This window comes from Brachionichthys hirsutus, chromosome 5 (assembly GCF_040956055.1).
Source record: "Brachionichthys hirsutus isolate HB-005 chromosome 5, CSIRO-AGI_Bhir_v1, whole genome shotgun sequence".
NCBI lineage: Eukaryota > Metazoa > Chordata > Actinopteri > Lophiiformes > Brachionichthyidae > Brachionichthys > Brachionichthys hirsutus.
The window spans coordinates 4,180,207-4,193,178 of NC_090901.1; the positions used below are offsets into that span (position 1 = coordinate 4,180,207).

At 42.1% G+C, this 12,972-nt stretch overlaps 1 protein-coding gene across 1 annotated transcript; it reads left to right on the forward strand.

Moving 5' to 3' along the window:
• The first annotated feature begins 5,425 nt into the window (after positions 1-5,425).
• ice2 (interactor of little elongator complex ELL subunit 2) lies at positions 5,426-12,280 on the forward strand. Its single transcript, XM_068739715.1, has 15 exons — positions 5,426-5,439; positions 6,128-6,229; positions 6,330-6,681; positions 6,765-6,884; positions 6,962-7,096; positions 7,290-7,406; positions 7,696-7,855; positions 8,219-8,400; positions 8,496-9,306; positions 9,387-9,556; positions 9,667-9,796; positions 10,641-10,725; positions 10,912-10,962; positions 11,337-11,580; positions 12,001-12,280. The coding sequence occupies exons 1-15, from the start codon at positions 5,426-5,428 to the stop codon at positions 12,136-12,138; spliced, it is 2,811 nt and encodes a 936-aa protein (XP_068595816.1). The 3' UTR covers positions 12,139-12,280.
• The last annotated feature ends 692 nt before the right edge of the window (positions 12,281-12,972 follow it).

The window sequence follows — 12,972 nt, forward strand, 5'->3', positions numbered from 1 at the left end:
AAAAAGAAAACAACCCTGGCTGAGCCAAACAGTAGTCATTGCTTCTGCTCTCCGCTCTGTAACGTAGGATAAGACATTCCAGCTCCTCGAAATATCTAAAAGGCCAAAAAAAAAAAAGTGATATCTCTTTAGAAACCCAACAAAGCATGTTAACGCATCTGTCACCGACCGTGACGTAGAATCCAGTTGTTTGTCCTTTTCTCTTTTTGCACACTATCATTCCTCTGCCGTGCAATTTGCACAAGGCGTCACCGCCTCGTGTTGTCACCCCTCAGGGAAGAATTTGTTTTTACGCTTTTCTGTTTCAAGAGAACTTTTGTTTCTTTCTTTCCTTTGTTTGGTTTCGTCGATGTTTTTGGTCAGGGAAGCTCCATGAAGACTGGTTATACATTTGCATATTCATCAATTTCACATTTATTGATGTCAAAGTAGGGGCCACTCAAAGATCACCACTACCCCCCCCCCCCCCCCCGCCCAAACAACAAGAAGAACAACAACAACCCATCGCTTTTTGCGAGCCATGCTCTCATCAGCACGCAGCATATTCCTGTGTCACAAAAAAAAGAAAAAAAAATCTATTTTGGTTTCAAATGGTGTCATCAGGGTCTTTAAAGGATAATAACCCTCTCTGTTAGGAAAACCAAATATTCTTATGCAATACTCAATATGTTGTGTTTGGGTTGTAGTAGATATGCTGTACCTAAGTAATAACCTTTGTTACGATCCAATGCTATTTGGATATGCACAAGCCCTCTACGACTAGTAAACCTCACTCTCCCAGCAAAAAAAAGAGAACCCAGACTGGAACAACTGCAAGACAATCCCGGTTGCGGGGCCCAGCGGGGCCCCCGGCGAGAATGAAGTGCGAACGCTCAGGGAGGTAACAGGTTGGCAAAGAAGAAGAAGCAGCAGCAGCTGCCTTTCCTCTGGACAGCTCCGGAGCATTTGATTCTCTCTTTTTGTGATTTTTACAAGGTTTTTCTATTATTATTATTATTATTATTATTATTATTATTTTAATTTTTTATTGAAATCTCTTCAAAGCACTCAAAATAGGAGGAGGCAGCAAAGCACATGGAGCATGTAGTGCAACACTGAAGTGTTGAGAAAAGCGTGAGGAGATGGAGATTTGGCTGATTTCCTGTTATGTGTTTGTTGACATTGATTCCGTTCTCTTGCGTGTCGTTGTAAATTCGCTTCATGAAAGAATTCTGCTTTTTATTTTCTTTCTAGTTTCTAGTTTCACCGCCGGATGGGTCCTGATCTCCTCGAGAGAACATGTGTTTTACAATATGAAACAAGCAATATGCCTTGTGCTACAATTACGGGTCTCTACAGTGCATTCATCAACCTTTTAAATTGACTTCATTCATTCAGCCGACACAGCGTTTACTCTGTCTGGAGCAGAAAATAACGAAGCCCCATCGCTCTGTTCTTATCTCCTTCTGTGCCGGCATGGTTGGCAGTATATCAGAAAATGCCATCTAACTATATACTGCGCCTGTAAAACGATGTCCTTCTGTATATTCTCACTTGAGACGTCCCGATTCAAGTGAAGGGATTGATGCTCTTAAATCAGTGTGTAGTATTCAGTGAAATGTGCTGGTCCTTCTGTCTCCGTTGTCTGTTTGTTAAAAAAAAAAAAGAAGAAAAAAAAAAGAAGCAATAGTGTGTGTGTGTGTGTGTGTGTGCGCGCGTATGTGTTTGTTCTCACAGTGTGTGAATAAAATAAACCCCAGACAAGGCTTTAATAATAAGAGGAACAGGGTTATGTCGACGAAGAGGACTTGATTTTATTTTGGACTTTAAAAAAAAATATATATATATATATAAAATGGTTTGGGAGATGCTGAGCTTGATCCATCCATGATCGGTGTAGAATTTAAAAGCATGACATAATGCCTTCAACAATTCTTAGGTCTGCACTGCTGAGAAGCGAACACGCTTTCGCCGTCTGTTTTGGAGGATGTGTGTGAGCAGAAGTGAACTCCTCGACTTCAGATGGTGACGACGCGTCTCCTCCTAAATTGTGAAGATCGGATTATGTCATGCTTGAAAGTTGCCCCAGAATTCTGAGTCTGTCATCGCATTTTAAGAGAAGTCATTTTCCAAACAAAACACAAGCTGATAAGGATTTACAATTTAAAAATATGTTTAAGGATCTAGTTTTAAAAAAAAAAATGAAAAATGAAAAGCAACTTTTAGCCATAATCGAATGTCAAGCAATAATATATGTCTGTGTATTATTTTTTGATTATTTTGTGCATACTAGTCTTTGACCATCTGCATGTAAATACACCTCTTATTTATCACTTTTTGTTTCATTTTGTGTTGGTTTCGTGGACGTTTTTTTTGTGTTGTCATCTGTATATTGGACTGGTTCTGTTCCCAGGTGGAGAACTATAAGAACTTGACACGGCCTGTATGCTGTACATCCTATTTTCTCTCCCTCTCTCCCTCATTCTCGGCTGTTTATTCATCATATTTAATGTTATTATTGATCACGTGTATAAAGGTAGCTTTGTAATTTCTGTCTGTATAGGTAAGAGGAAAATACTGCTACTAAAGGCCTACCCAGTGGAAATATTTATCTGTTTATCAAGCGCACCATTATTGTACAATAACTCTGTTTCTAGTTTGCCTCCCTCTTAGGATTAGTTTGATAGCGATGGGGTGTGCCGACGATAATTTTGTGTTGCCCTAATGTGTGGTGCTAGGTAAGTTAATTTTGTGAACAAAGTATTGATCCCTAAGCCAGGCCACCCTAGTCCACTCATTTCAGTGCATATTAATGTATTATTGATATTAGGACTCAATAAGTAATAATGATAACGATAGTGGTTAAAAACAAATACCCAGCCTGCACCTGTATCAGCGTGCTCGTCTCGGGATAAGGCACTTATTTCCTTCTGAATTATAGCAAAGTTAGGATCTGCTAATTAATTAACGCGATATCTAAGGATACTTTTCTGTTTTGTGGGGAAATGATAATAATCAAGCTCAAACAGCAGTATTGCGTTTCTTTTCTTTGTCTGATTGTCAAACAAACAACCACTCACTGAGGCTACCGCTTTGTCAGGTGTCAAGATGCTGAATCTTTACCTCTCGTGCATCTGCATAACTTCAGCCGATGCAGGGAAGTGGTGCTTGGATTTTATTCAACAGAGCCTCCGTAGGAGTTTGGTTGTTCCCCATATTTAGACTCTCCACAAAGTGGTTTTCGTCAGACGAGCGTCATTAAACCTTTTGCACCACATCAAAGTGTTCAAATGTACGTGAGAGATTTGCCATTTTGAGGACAAAGCTGACCTTTCTCTCTTCACTCTGTAGCAAATATCAGTGAGAAAAATGCTTGCAATAATATACAACGTTTCACACTGAGTGCCTCTCGGTGTAACAAGATGCATACATGGGTTTGATTGTCTTTTCTGTGATTTTTTCCAGATGTTTACTGAAGTTGCATTGTATTTTGTACGTGGGGAGGAATTCTCACTCTCACATGCTTCAAATGTTTTTCAGACGCTTTCTTTTTGTGTGACGTTAATCATCTTCACGTGGGTCGACGCGCCGTGTTAAAGGGTGTCAATGTTTCGACTGTCTTTTAGAGTGTACATGTCCGCCCCTCGCGCAACCGAGAAGATTTTGTTTTCCTGTTGATGATCAAATGAATCCAGATTATGTTTCACAACCTGCACATTTTTGATTAGGCAAAAAAACAGGCTATCCATAATTCTCCACATTCTTTTTTTTTTTTTTTTCCAATGGTATCGGAAAATGCACTGATGCATTGAATATCAAGTATATGAATAGGAAGAGAGATGCAACAGATCTGGATTTCTTTCATGTTCTGTGTTTAATGTTTGCTAATTTGGTCGCGGTATCTTGACATGAAGGGTGGAGCACGGGTAGCTTCTCTTTTATTTTATTTTTCATGCAAAAGCAGTACTAATGATGGGAAAGCCGAACCTAGTGTGTGGTTGTCACAAATTTCTAAGTCACACGTTTGCTACTGATGTTAAAATGGGGACGGATGATCACGTACCTTTTTATCCAGCTCTTTTGAACTCTCTTTAGCAGGTAGTCTATTCACAAAAGTAGTTTTGCTCCTTCTTGTCTGATTCTTAAATATGAAAATAAGTATTTTGATTCATTGTGTAAATACGCTGTAAAGAAAAATAAGAAATTTAATGTTGTCTTTTAAATACTTTTCATTCTAATATGAATGTTGTTATATTGTACTTAGAAACTGTACCTTTAATATTACCTTTATTAAAAGTGCATTGGACACATCGATTTTAGATGTGCTTTATGTGCTGTTATCCCATAATAAAATTTACCGCTTGTAATGGGCTTTAATTTCCTGACTCTTTATCGGTCTCTGTTGTCTTTCTCTTCCTCCTTGGTCCATTCTTTTGAACACAACTTATCAAATCACTTGTTTTTATTCACAATATATTAATAATTTCAGTACATTCACTTTTTGCCATGCTTCAGGGAAAATACTATTCAATTTCTGTAATTGTGTGAATCATAAATCTATTATATCTTAGACACATTATAATGGTATAACTACCCAACTTTGCATATTAAGCTTAACCATTAAGCAGAGAACCTTAGTGTGATAGAATGTTCATGAAGCTGATTGGAATTCAACTTGGTGCAAATCTCTCATTGACATCATTTAAAATCTTTCTCGATTCATGCATGACAAACTTGGCAAATTGTAGCAAATTATAGTCTCTGACCTCTCGGGTCTGTTATTTTAATGAAAGACCAAATTTTCCTGGAGGGAATATAAATGTTTCATCTCATTATGCAGTACATATGGCTGATCAATCATTGCGTACTGCAAAGTGATAAATTTGTCGAATTTATCTGAATTTCTAATTATTTTACGCACATATTTTTATTCATTTACAATTCAATTTATGTATTAATTCAATTAGTGCCAGTTCATTAAAATATTTGCAAAGGTGTCACAATACACATGATGCAAGGCTTGCAAAATCCACACAACAGCAAGATCAGGGCAATGAACACTAATTAGACTTCTTTTTTTTCTTTTTTTTTTTTATGTGAACTTAAGAATGATGCAGACACACTGTAATGAATGTGAGGTTGGAATTTTTTTTACCTCTGTATCTGGGAATTACATCTCCAATATCTCTGTTTTGAAACACAAATGCGTCAGAAGACCGTGTTTGGGGTTGTTTTGATTCGCAATGAAATACGCGCATATAAAAATAAAAAAAAAGACTACTGTAAGTCATGTCCAGAAGGGGGCAGCACTACGCATAACAGCAAAGAAGTGTCCGCATAGTATCGCCAGACGAAGAAGAATGCCACCTGTCAAGCGTGTGCTGCTAGCTGTTTTATTTTTTGCTTCAATGCTGTCGCCCCTGTCGAGTTGTTGATAGTGGCAATAATGGACCTAGTTTGGTAAGTAACATCTTCGCATTAGCGGAATACTATGACAATTCATACGTTTTAATTCACTTGGCTCCATTTGTTTTTGGCGAGCTAATATCGAGCTTCTGACTGATAACTAGCTTAGCCATGCTACAGTTTGCTGTTCGTACAGTGAATGTGAGCTTAAAGCGGACAGTCGTGTTATGTTATGTTTTTGTAATTTGTGTTTGTTTGTTTGTTCATTCATACCTTTTGTTTCAAATACCTATTTGTACGATAGAGATTTAACGGACCTGCGTACACAGCTCAACGAAGTACAATTTGTTTTTTACAGATTCAACCTCATCTTACTTTGTGCTTATTTAGTATGAAAAATTAGCGATATAACATTTAAATTCGTTGTAAAAACGGTTTACTGGTGTATGTTGTAAGTAAATGTAATATAATATTATGTAATATTGTGAAAGTTACTGCGAGATTATGCTAGTAGGAGGAGATGTAATTTAATTTGGAGAATTGTCCATGTAATGGCTAAAAGCTGGTTATTATATTCTGTATACTTGAAAAGTGAATAAAGTTTTTTTTTTTTTTTTTTTTTTTTTGAAACCAATGCTTTATCATATCTGTCTATCCACCCACCCAGTTATGTTCAGATATCCAGCGTTGTCCCGATGTAAGCCTAGCCTGCGATATCATTTGTCATCTCCTTTTAATGAAGGGAGGACCGTCCGGTCCCTGACGCTCCTGCCTTTACCAGAGAGCTCTACGACAAATTTTCCCTTGCACCTAATATCAGAGAACTGTGGGCCTTTCTCCAAAGGTAGTGAGTACCTCAGTTTGGGTGCGTGTTTACTGCTTTTTTTTGAAAGCTAGCTGTTGTATGTTTTTCCTGATCCTTTCCTTCGTTTTCTTTCTCAAAGTCCTGTAGAGAATGCCAGGATAAACCAAAAGGGAGATGTTGGGGTGGCAAAACCCTCCAGCTCTGCCACCACAGAAAAGTCTGTCAAGTTTAAAGATGACAATTGCAAGGATGTGCCCCATTGGGGTAGCTGCGCGACTGAGGATCTGTGTGCAGACAATCCGGGGCAAAGTACAGAAGAATGCCAGGATGACAACAAAGCCGCTGTAAACCTCAAGCAGTCCGAGAATGATGCAGACGCTCCTTTTCCTCCTCCGAGGCTGCCCTACCCCAGATTGTCTTGGCTGTCCACCAAGGAACATTTGACATACCTCAACATTTTAATGAGTAAAAAAGCAGTGCTTCCTCCGCAGGTACCAGCATTTGCTACCCATTTGTGTTTTAATATTGACATTCCTTGTTGAGTAACGTTTTCAAACAATCCGCCGTATTTCAGAGATTAATGGAACGAATAAACAAAGAAGTGATGGAATTCACCGGTTACCTCCAAGACGTGGCTAAAAGATGTGCTGACGACTACAACTTCATATCCCAGGGTGCTATGCAGTATTCTGAGGTACTGATGAGCCTTATCGTCTTCCCCGAGGTCATTTGTGCACACATTTTAAAACGCAACCATCATTTTGTTTTCAGGATTTCCTCAGGGACTGTCTGGAGTGTCTCCAAACAATTCCTCAGCTCTATCAGATCCACGAAATGACGAGTCTGACCGGGGGCACGTTCAACCCGGGACTTACCCTGACTTTTGAAAAACAGCTTCTAATCATGGTATCCTCCTTTTGAAATCAGCTCTGTGTTCGTCCGTGAGGGATTATTGTTTCATATCCTTTAGTAATTTGTAATTGCCGCTGTCCACTTTTTTGTTCAACCTTTTCAACTCGAGCGTTGAATTGCTTAATCAGCCTTCTGGTATTGATTCACTTCCTCTCTTCCGTATTTGTTGTACCCTTTATTTCTCCAGGGCAGTGTGGATATTACGGACCACCAGATAGTGCCTGCTGACGCTCAGCTTGCATCGGATTATCAGAGTGTTTCATCAGTGAATCCTCCAGCTAAAAAAGCTAAGGACGTGCATGCTGTAAGCAATTGTCTCGCTTTTTTAATTACTTCAATAAAGTAAGTCAAAGATGTTTCACTGCTAGAATGGGATTCATGACCGCGGGTCTATTGTAACTCCATATCAGCGCTTTTAGTTTTTGCACAAGACACCAAGCCTATTCATGTCTTGCATTGAAAAATCGTACATCTGAAATACGCCAGGGTCACACGCGGACGCATCGACGTCCACTAAATGTTTTTAGTTCCCTTTGTGTATTTGGCAGATCTAAAAAGAGACTTTATTTTTTATTTTTTTTTATTTTTTACAGACGATCAGCAGTGACAGCAATGCAGAGAAGCTGTGTTCTCATTATGAGCCTCACGTGTGTCTGACTCGAGATGCCCTGGTCAGGCTGCTCGACAACCACGGCCCTGACTTCGGAGAGAAATGGGAAGTACCTGTTTGGGTGAAACTAAATCCAGGAAAAGGTACAGGATTACATTATTTATAGATATATTATTTTATCACTCTGAACCTTTGTCTAAACTACCAAAATACAATGCGCAAAATATGTGCTAATTAGGTAGTGACCCTGATGTATAATAAATATATCAATGTGTATACTGTATACACATATTTGTGATGTCGTGTTTTTAATAATGTTGAGAAGCACATTTATTCCCAAGAAGTGGCTTCATTGTTACACAAAACGGGTAAAGAATATTGCATAGCAAAAGCGTAATGTCTGAAAGGCATGAATGTACTGTGGAACACAGTTTGTATTTTTATTTAATGGCCTCAGGGGGGCGCTGTTGTTCACAACCTTCATTGCAAATGTACTGCATTTACAGGCAGTGGTGGAAAGAAGACTGTCTTTATAGACTCGCCACTTCAGAAGACTGAAATGACGGTGAGAGAGCGGAGTCGCGTCTACCACGAGGAGAGTTTGAAGCGTTCCATCAAGAGGAATGGACGTAATGATGTGTTCCATGTGATGACGGAGCTTCCTGCCAGTGATCAGCAGCTCCCAGAGGTATGATTCACACGTAGACGTGTTCCTCAGCGTGATAGCAAGCGTGGGGTATTACGTCATCAATCATGATTGGTTCATTTGTGTTTCCAAATCAGGAGAGTTCACAACGAAATATAGTATCTTTTGAAGACGACAACAACGGTATTGATTTTGAGGTGGACCTTGTCGACCTGGAGACATTTGGAGACTCCACAGCCAGTAAGAGGCCCAAGATGCAGGAGACGCAGAAGGAACAGGACCCATGTGCTAAGAGTAAAACCGCTACAAGTTCTCCACCTTTACAGGAAAATAAGAACTCAGGTGAGCGTATCGACGGTCCACAAGAAGTGAACACGTCATCGACTGAAATGGGAGGCGCCATGACGGAGAAAGCGATTCTGCCTGACGAGTGTCAGACCACTGACGCAAAAGCTGCACGGGAGGGGCCAGAATCTTCCCAAGAAGATGACCTTGATATTTCGGGAGATACAGATGACGAGAAGCTGGTCATTGATGTCTCTCCAGCTTCATCGCATGTGATTCCACCTGATGCCGAGTCCACGGCGTGTACGTCTGACTCTCCAGTTACCGCCATCTCAGAGTCCGGCCCTTTTCAATCAGAGGCGACATCCCCTCAAAAAGCTAGGAGGCCGAGCCGCCAATCCAAAAGATCCAAAAAGGTGTCTGGCGACCAGCTGAGTGAGATCCTGCGCATGCAGACCGCCATGTTCAACTCCGCCAGTGATGCGGCCAAATGCTCCAACACAACACAAGAGGGCAGCTCGCCCGCCGTTCACCCCCATCCAGTGTCATTGGTTAAGCCCTGCGTGTCCTCATATTTAGAGAGAAACCAGAACCAGGACGGAGAGACCACTCCTCCCTGTGCTCGTGATCCAATGGTCAACGTTACCGCTGCGGAGCACAAAAGTTAGCATCACATTTTCAGCATTCCTATCTGCTCTGTAATTCATATCTGCTCGGTTAACATATTAACCGCCTGCATGCAGAGATACTGTCACAAGACCTGCAGGCCGGTGCAGAAGATGAACAAGATTACGAGGCCCCAGAGGAAGGCAACCTGCTCTACAAGCTCTACAGTCTGCAGGATGTGCTCCTCATGATACGCAGTTCCATCTCACTGACCCACAGCAGAAGAGTCGGCGGCAGCCAGAACCAGGTCGGCAGGCTCGGCTCCGTTCTCCTGAACGTTGTTGTTGCATTTCAAAGTACAAGCTTTAACATTTGCCCCCCAGTCCTAATCATGCCCGGTGCTTCTTGCCTCAATAGTATTTGCCAGTGCACGTCTTGCCCAAGATGGAGTACCAATTGTGCTATGGTGTCGAGTGCCTGAGCAGCGGTGAAGCTTGCGAGCTGTGGACCGAGACGCGGCTCCACTCCAGCACCGTGTCGTACATCGGTAAAGAAAAATGTTCTGTTGCTCACAGGGTTTATTCATGACCGCATGACAGATCCTCCCACAAACCAGTGGAACGCTCTTTAGATGACTCACCATCCTGCTGAGGCTGTGTAGTGATTGAGTTGACTTTGTTACCATAGCGACAGCCACACATGATTATGGGGAATTACAAAGAATTAGGATGTGCAGAGCTCAGCTAAATGTTGTTTTAATTTCTATTTAAATACCCGTAATGTATATTGAGAGAGCCGTGGGTTAACTTTGTCTTTGTGTTTGAAAAACAGCCGGAGTTTTCTATCTTTAACTTAGAATTATTTCTTTTTTTTTTGCATAGTTTACATTCTGGGCAGGATCATCAGTGTTTCGACTGCAAGCTAACGTTTTCTGGATTCCTTTGAAGAGAAGTTTTATTTAGTTTAAAACTGTTGTCCAGTTTAAAAGACTGGGCCAAAGGGTCGACGGTCACTAACGGTGAGGAAGCCCGAACATTGGAGCTTTATTCAAAGCAACAAGTTACACGTCCCACTTTAAGACATTACACGACAGTTCGTAAGAAGACTTCCTTCTTTGCATTGTGGGTCAAAGTTCATTGTGTGGTGGTCGATGACAAGGAATTAGCAATTGTCTATTTCTGGAGGTGTGTGCAGGCTCTAAATTAATTTAAGCAAGCTTTGCTAGCTGGGATCAGAGATGGGAAAGTAGACGTACCCGCTCATTTTTATAGCAGCCCTGGCAAACCATCACACGAGTTACTGTGTAAGTACAAGGAATGGCATTGATGATGGAGTGAAGCTCATTAGCTCTTTTCCTCGGTGCGTTTTCGTCCTGCCTTCTGTCTCTGCAGCTCACATCAATGCGTTCACATCAAAAGTAGCACTGCTGAGGAAGCTGCCTGACAACTGGGAACAGAACACCTCCTGTGGGTTCAAGTGAGTGCCATTACACGGGCTGCACGCATATGATTGGGCCCAACCTGCTGTAGAGGCTGTCGTCTTAGTTTATCGAGAGTCCAGGCCTTTTCGTCACCGCTGGTTTCATCATCAGAATCAGTGCTGAACATTAGCTCCCCGCCCCAGACGTGCTGTGACGTGGTTACATGTCTCTTCCACCAACAGGCCTTCTAAGTCACTGAACATACTGCACCACCTTCTGAAAAAGCTAACTGGGTGAGTCGTCGTCGTTTCGTTTGAGATTGTTGCCGAGCTCTCACTGGCCTTGCTTACGTTCGGTTGAAGACGTTTCCATTCTCATCCAACAGGCTCCTTCAGTTCTAAATGACTAGTTGGTTAGTAGCGGGGTGTCTGAAGGTTGGCGTTCACACCTGGCTGACAATGAAATGATTCTATTAACAGGTCTAACGGCCTGAGTCGACAAATGTGACACGAGTCGGCCTTTCGTGTTTGTGCTGCTCAACGACACAATGGACGCGTCGCTCTCTGCGTTCCTCAGACCCTTTTCACCTACATTCCAGTCGCATGTCTCATTGCGTTGCTTTATGTTTTAAACACGCCCACGATGATTCCATTCATTTTTTTTGTAGGTTAGAGGAGGGGCGCTACCTGATCACCCACAAGGCGGGGGACCCGTTTGTGACCTTAATGAAGGCGGCAAACGGGAAAGTGACGCGGGCGGGAGTCAACCTGCAGCAGATCCACAGCTGTGCCCCACAGCCTCCTTCCTCCATCCTCGTACCCTGGATACCGGTTGATCCAGCGGTGCTCCTGCCCTTCCACAAGAAGCACAAGCAGATTCCCTGCTCCTTCCCAATCAAGCCCCTTTCAAAGGTGTGTACTGTGTTCGCTGAAACCTCGCCACGGTCCAGGGACAGCGTTCGTTTATCAATGTCAGGGACGTCCACACCCTTTATTAGACAGACATCAAGCAAAAGAGATGGGGAGTGCAAAGCCTGTGGCCATTTTCTCATCAAAGAGGCTGAATCAGCACTCTTCCGTTTAATTTGCCTGCACAACCTCAAAACTCACCGGGACAATGGAGAGCGCAGCAATATCAACAGGACCTCAGCGAGCTCTCCTGAGCGAGACATTCATCGAATGCCTGTCTCAGAAAGACGAGCGATAACAGAGAGCGGCTCTCACTGGAAAAACTGCACCCTGGGTGTTTGGAATGTTTTGTGTTTTGCTTGAAGTCTTGGTCGTATTTCAGCCAGATTTGTAAAAGATGCAACCTTTTTTTTATCCCACCAGCCGCCAAACGGCAAGTCGTCTTCCATCGCCCAGGGAGCTGGAGGCAAGTCGAAGAAGAAGAAAAACAAGAATCGTGCAGCCAGGCGTAACGAGTACATGAAAAATCTCATTCGAAAGTCCGTCCAGAACCCCGTGTGAAAGGATTTAACGTTGTCAGTGCGATGTCGGCAGCGGAATGGGATCTGAACTGAAAAGGAAGATCTGACAATGTCCGTTTCATAATTGAATGACCTTAAATGTGATCACTAAAGCACTTTACAGTATCAGTGGCACAAACATGACTTATTTTGTTATATGTTTTTTATATATTGACAAACCTGAAGTAAACGTGGACGGGTGCTGGTCATTTAATTAGAATGTCATGAAAACCTTAGCTTTTTTTTCGTAATGCCATTAAAAAGTTGAACTTGTATATTCTATTCATTCATTACACACATATATTTTGATGATTAAAACTGACAACTAATGAAAATCCCAGGTCAGGTGATGGTGCTTAAACCAGGCACCGGTAGGTTTGGCACTGCGTGTAGGCGCCAAGTTCCGTTGGAAAATGGCATTTGCGCCTCCATAAAGTTCTCTCTGACCTCCAGGAAACGCAGTGGACCGATGCCGGCTGCAGTCCGCTCTGGGAAGCTCCCACACATATTTCAATGGGATTTCTTTCACAACCCTCTCCAGGGCGCGGCCGCCTCTGTTGCTTGTTCACTTCTTTTGCTTCCCTTCACCTCTATTGATGGGCTTGTGACCAGCCAGCCTCTTTAGCACTGACCTTTTATGTCTTGCCCTCCTCTTTTGGACAACTGCCAAGTCTCCCCCGTGACTGAGAGGCCATTTCAAAGGCCTTCGCAGGTGTTCTGAGTTAATTCGCTGATGAGCATGTGGCACCAGGTGTCTTCAATATTGATCCTTTGCACACTTTTCTAATTTCCTGACCCGCTTGAGTTTTGGAATTTCATTAGTTGTCAGTTATAA

Bases quoted from the DNA above. Each gene is read 5' to 3' on its own strand.
- ice2 (XM_068739715.1), top strand. The intron at 6,885-6,961 runs GTACTGATGAGC...TTTTGTTTTCAG, and splicing joins GTGCTATGCAGTATTCTGAG to GATTTCCTCAGGGACTGTCT. The intron at 9,307-9,386 runs GTTAGCATCACA...GCCTGCATGCAG, and splicing joins TACCGCTGCGGAGCACAAAA to AGATACTGTCACAAGACCTG.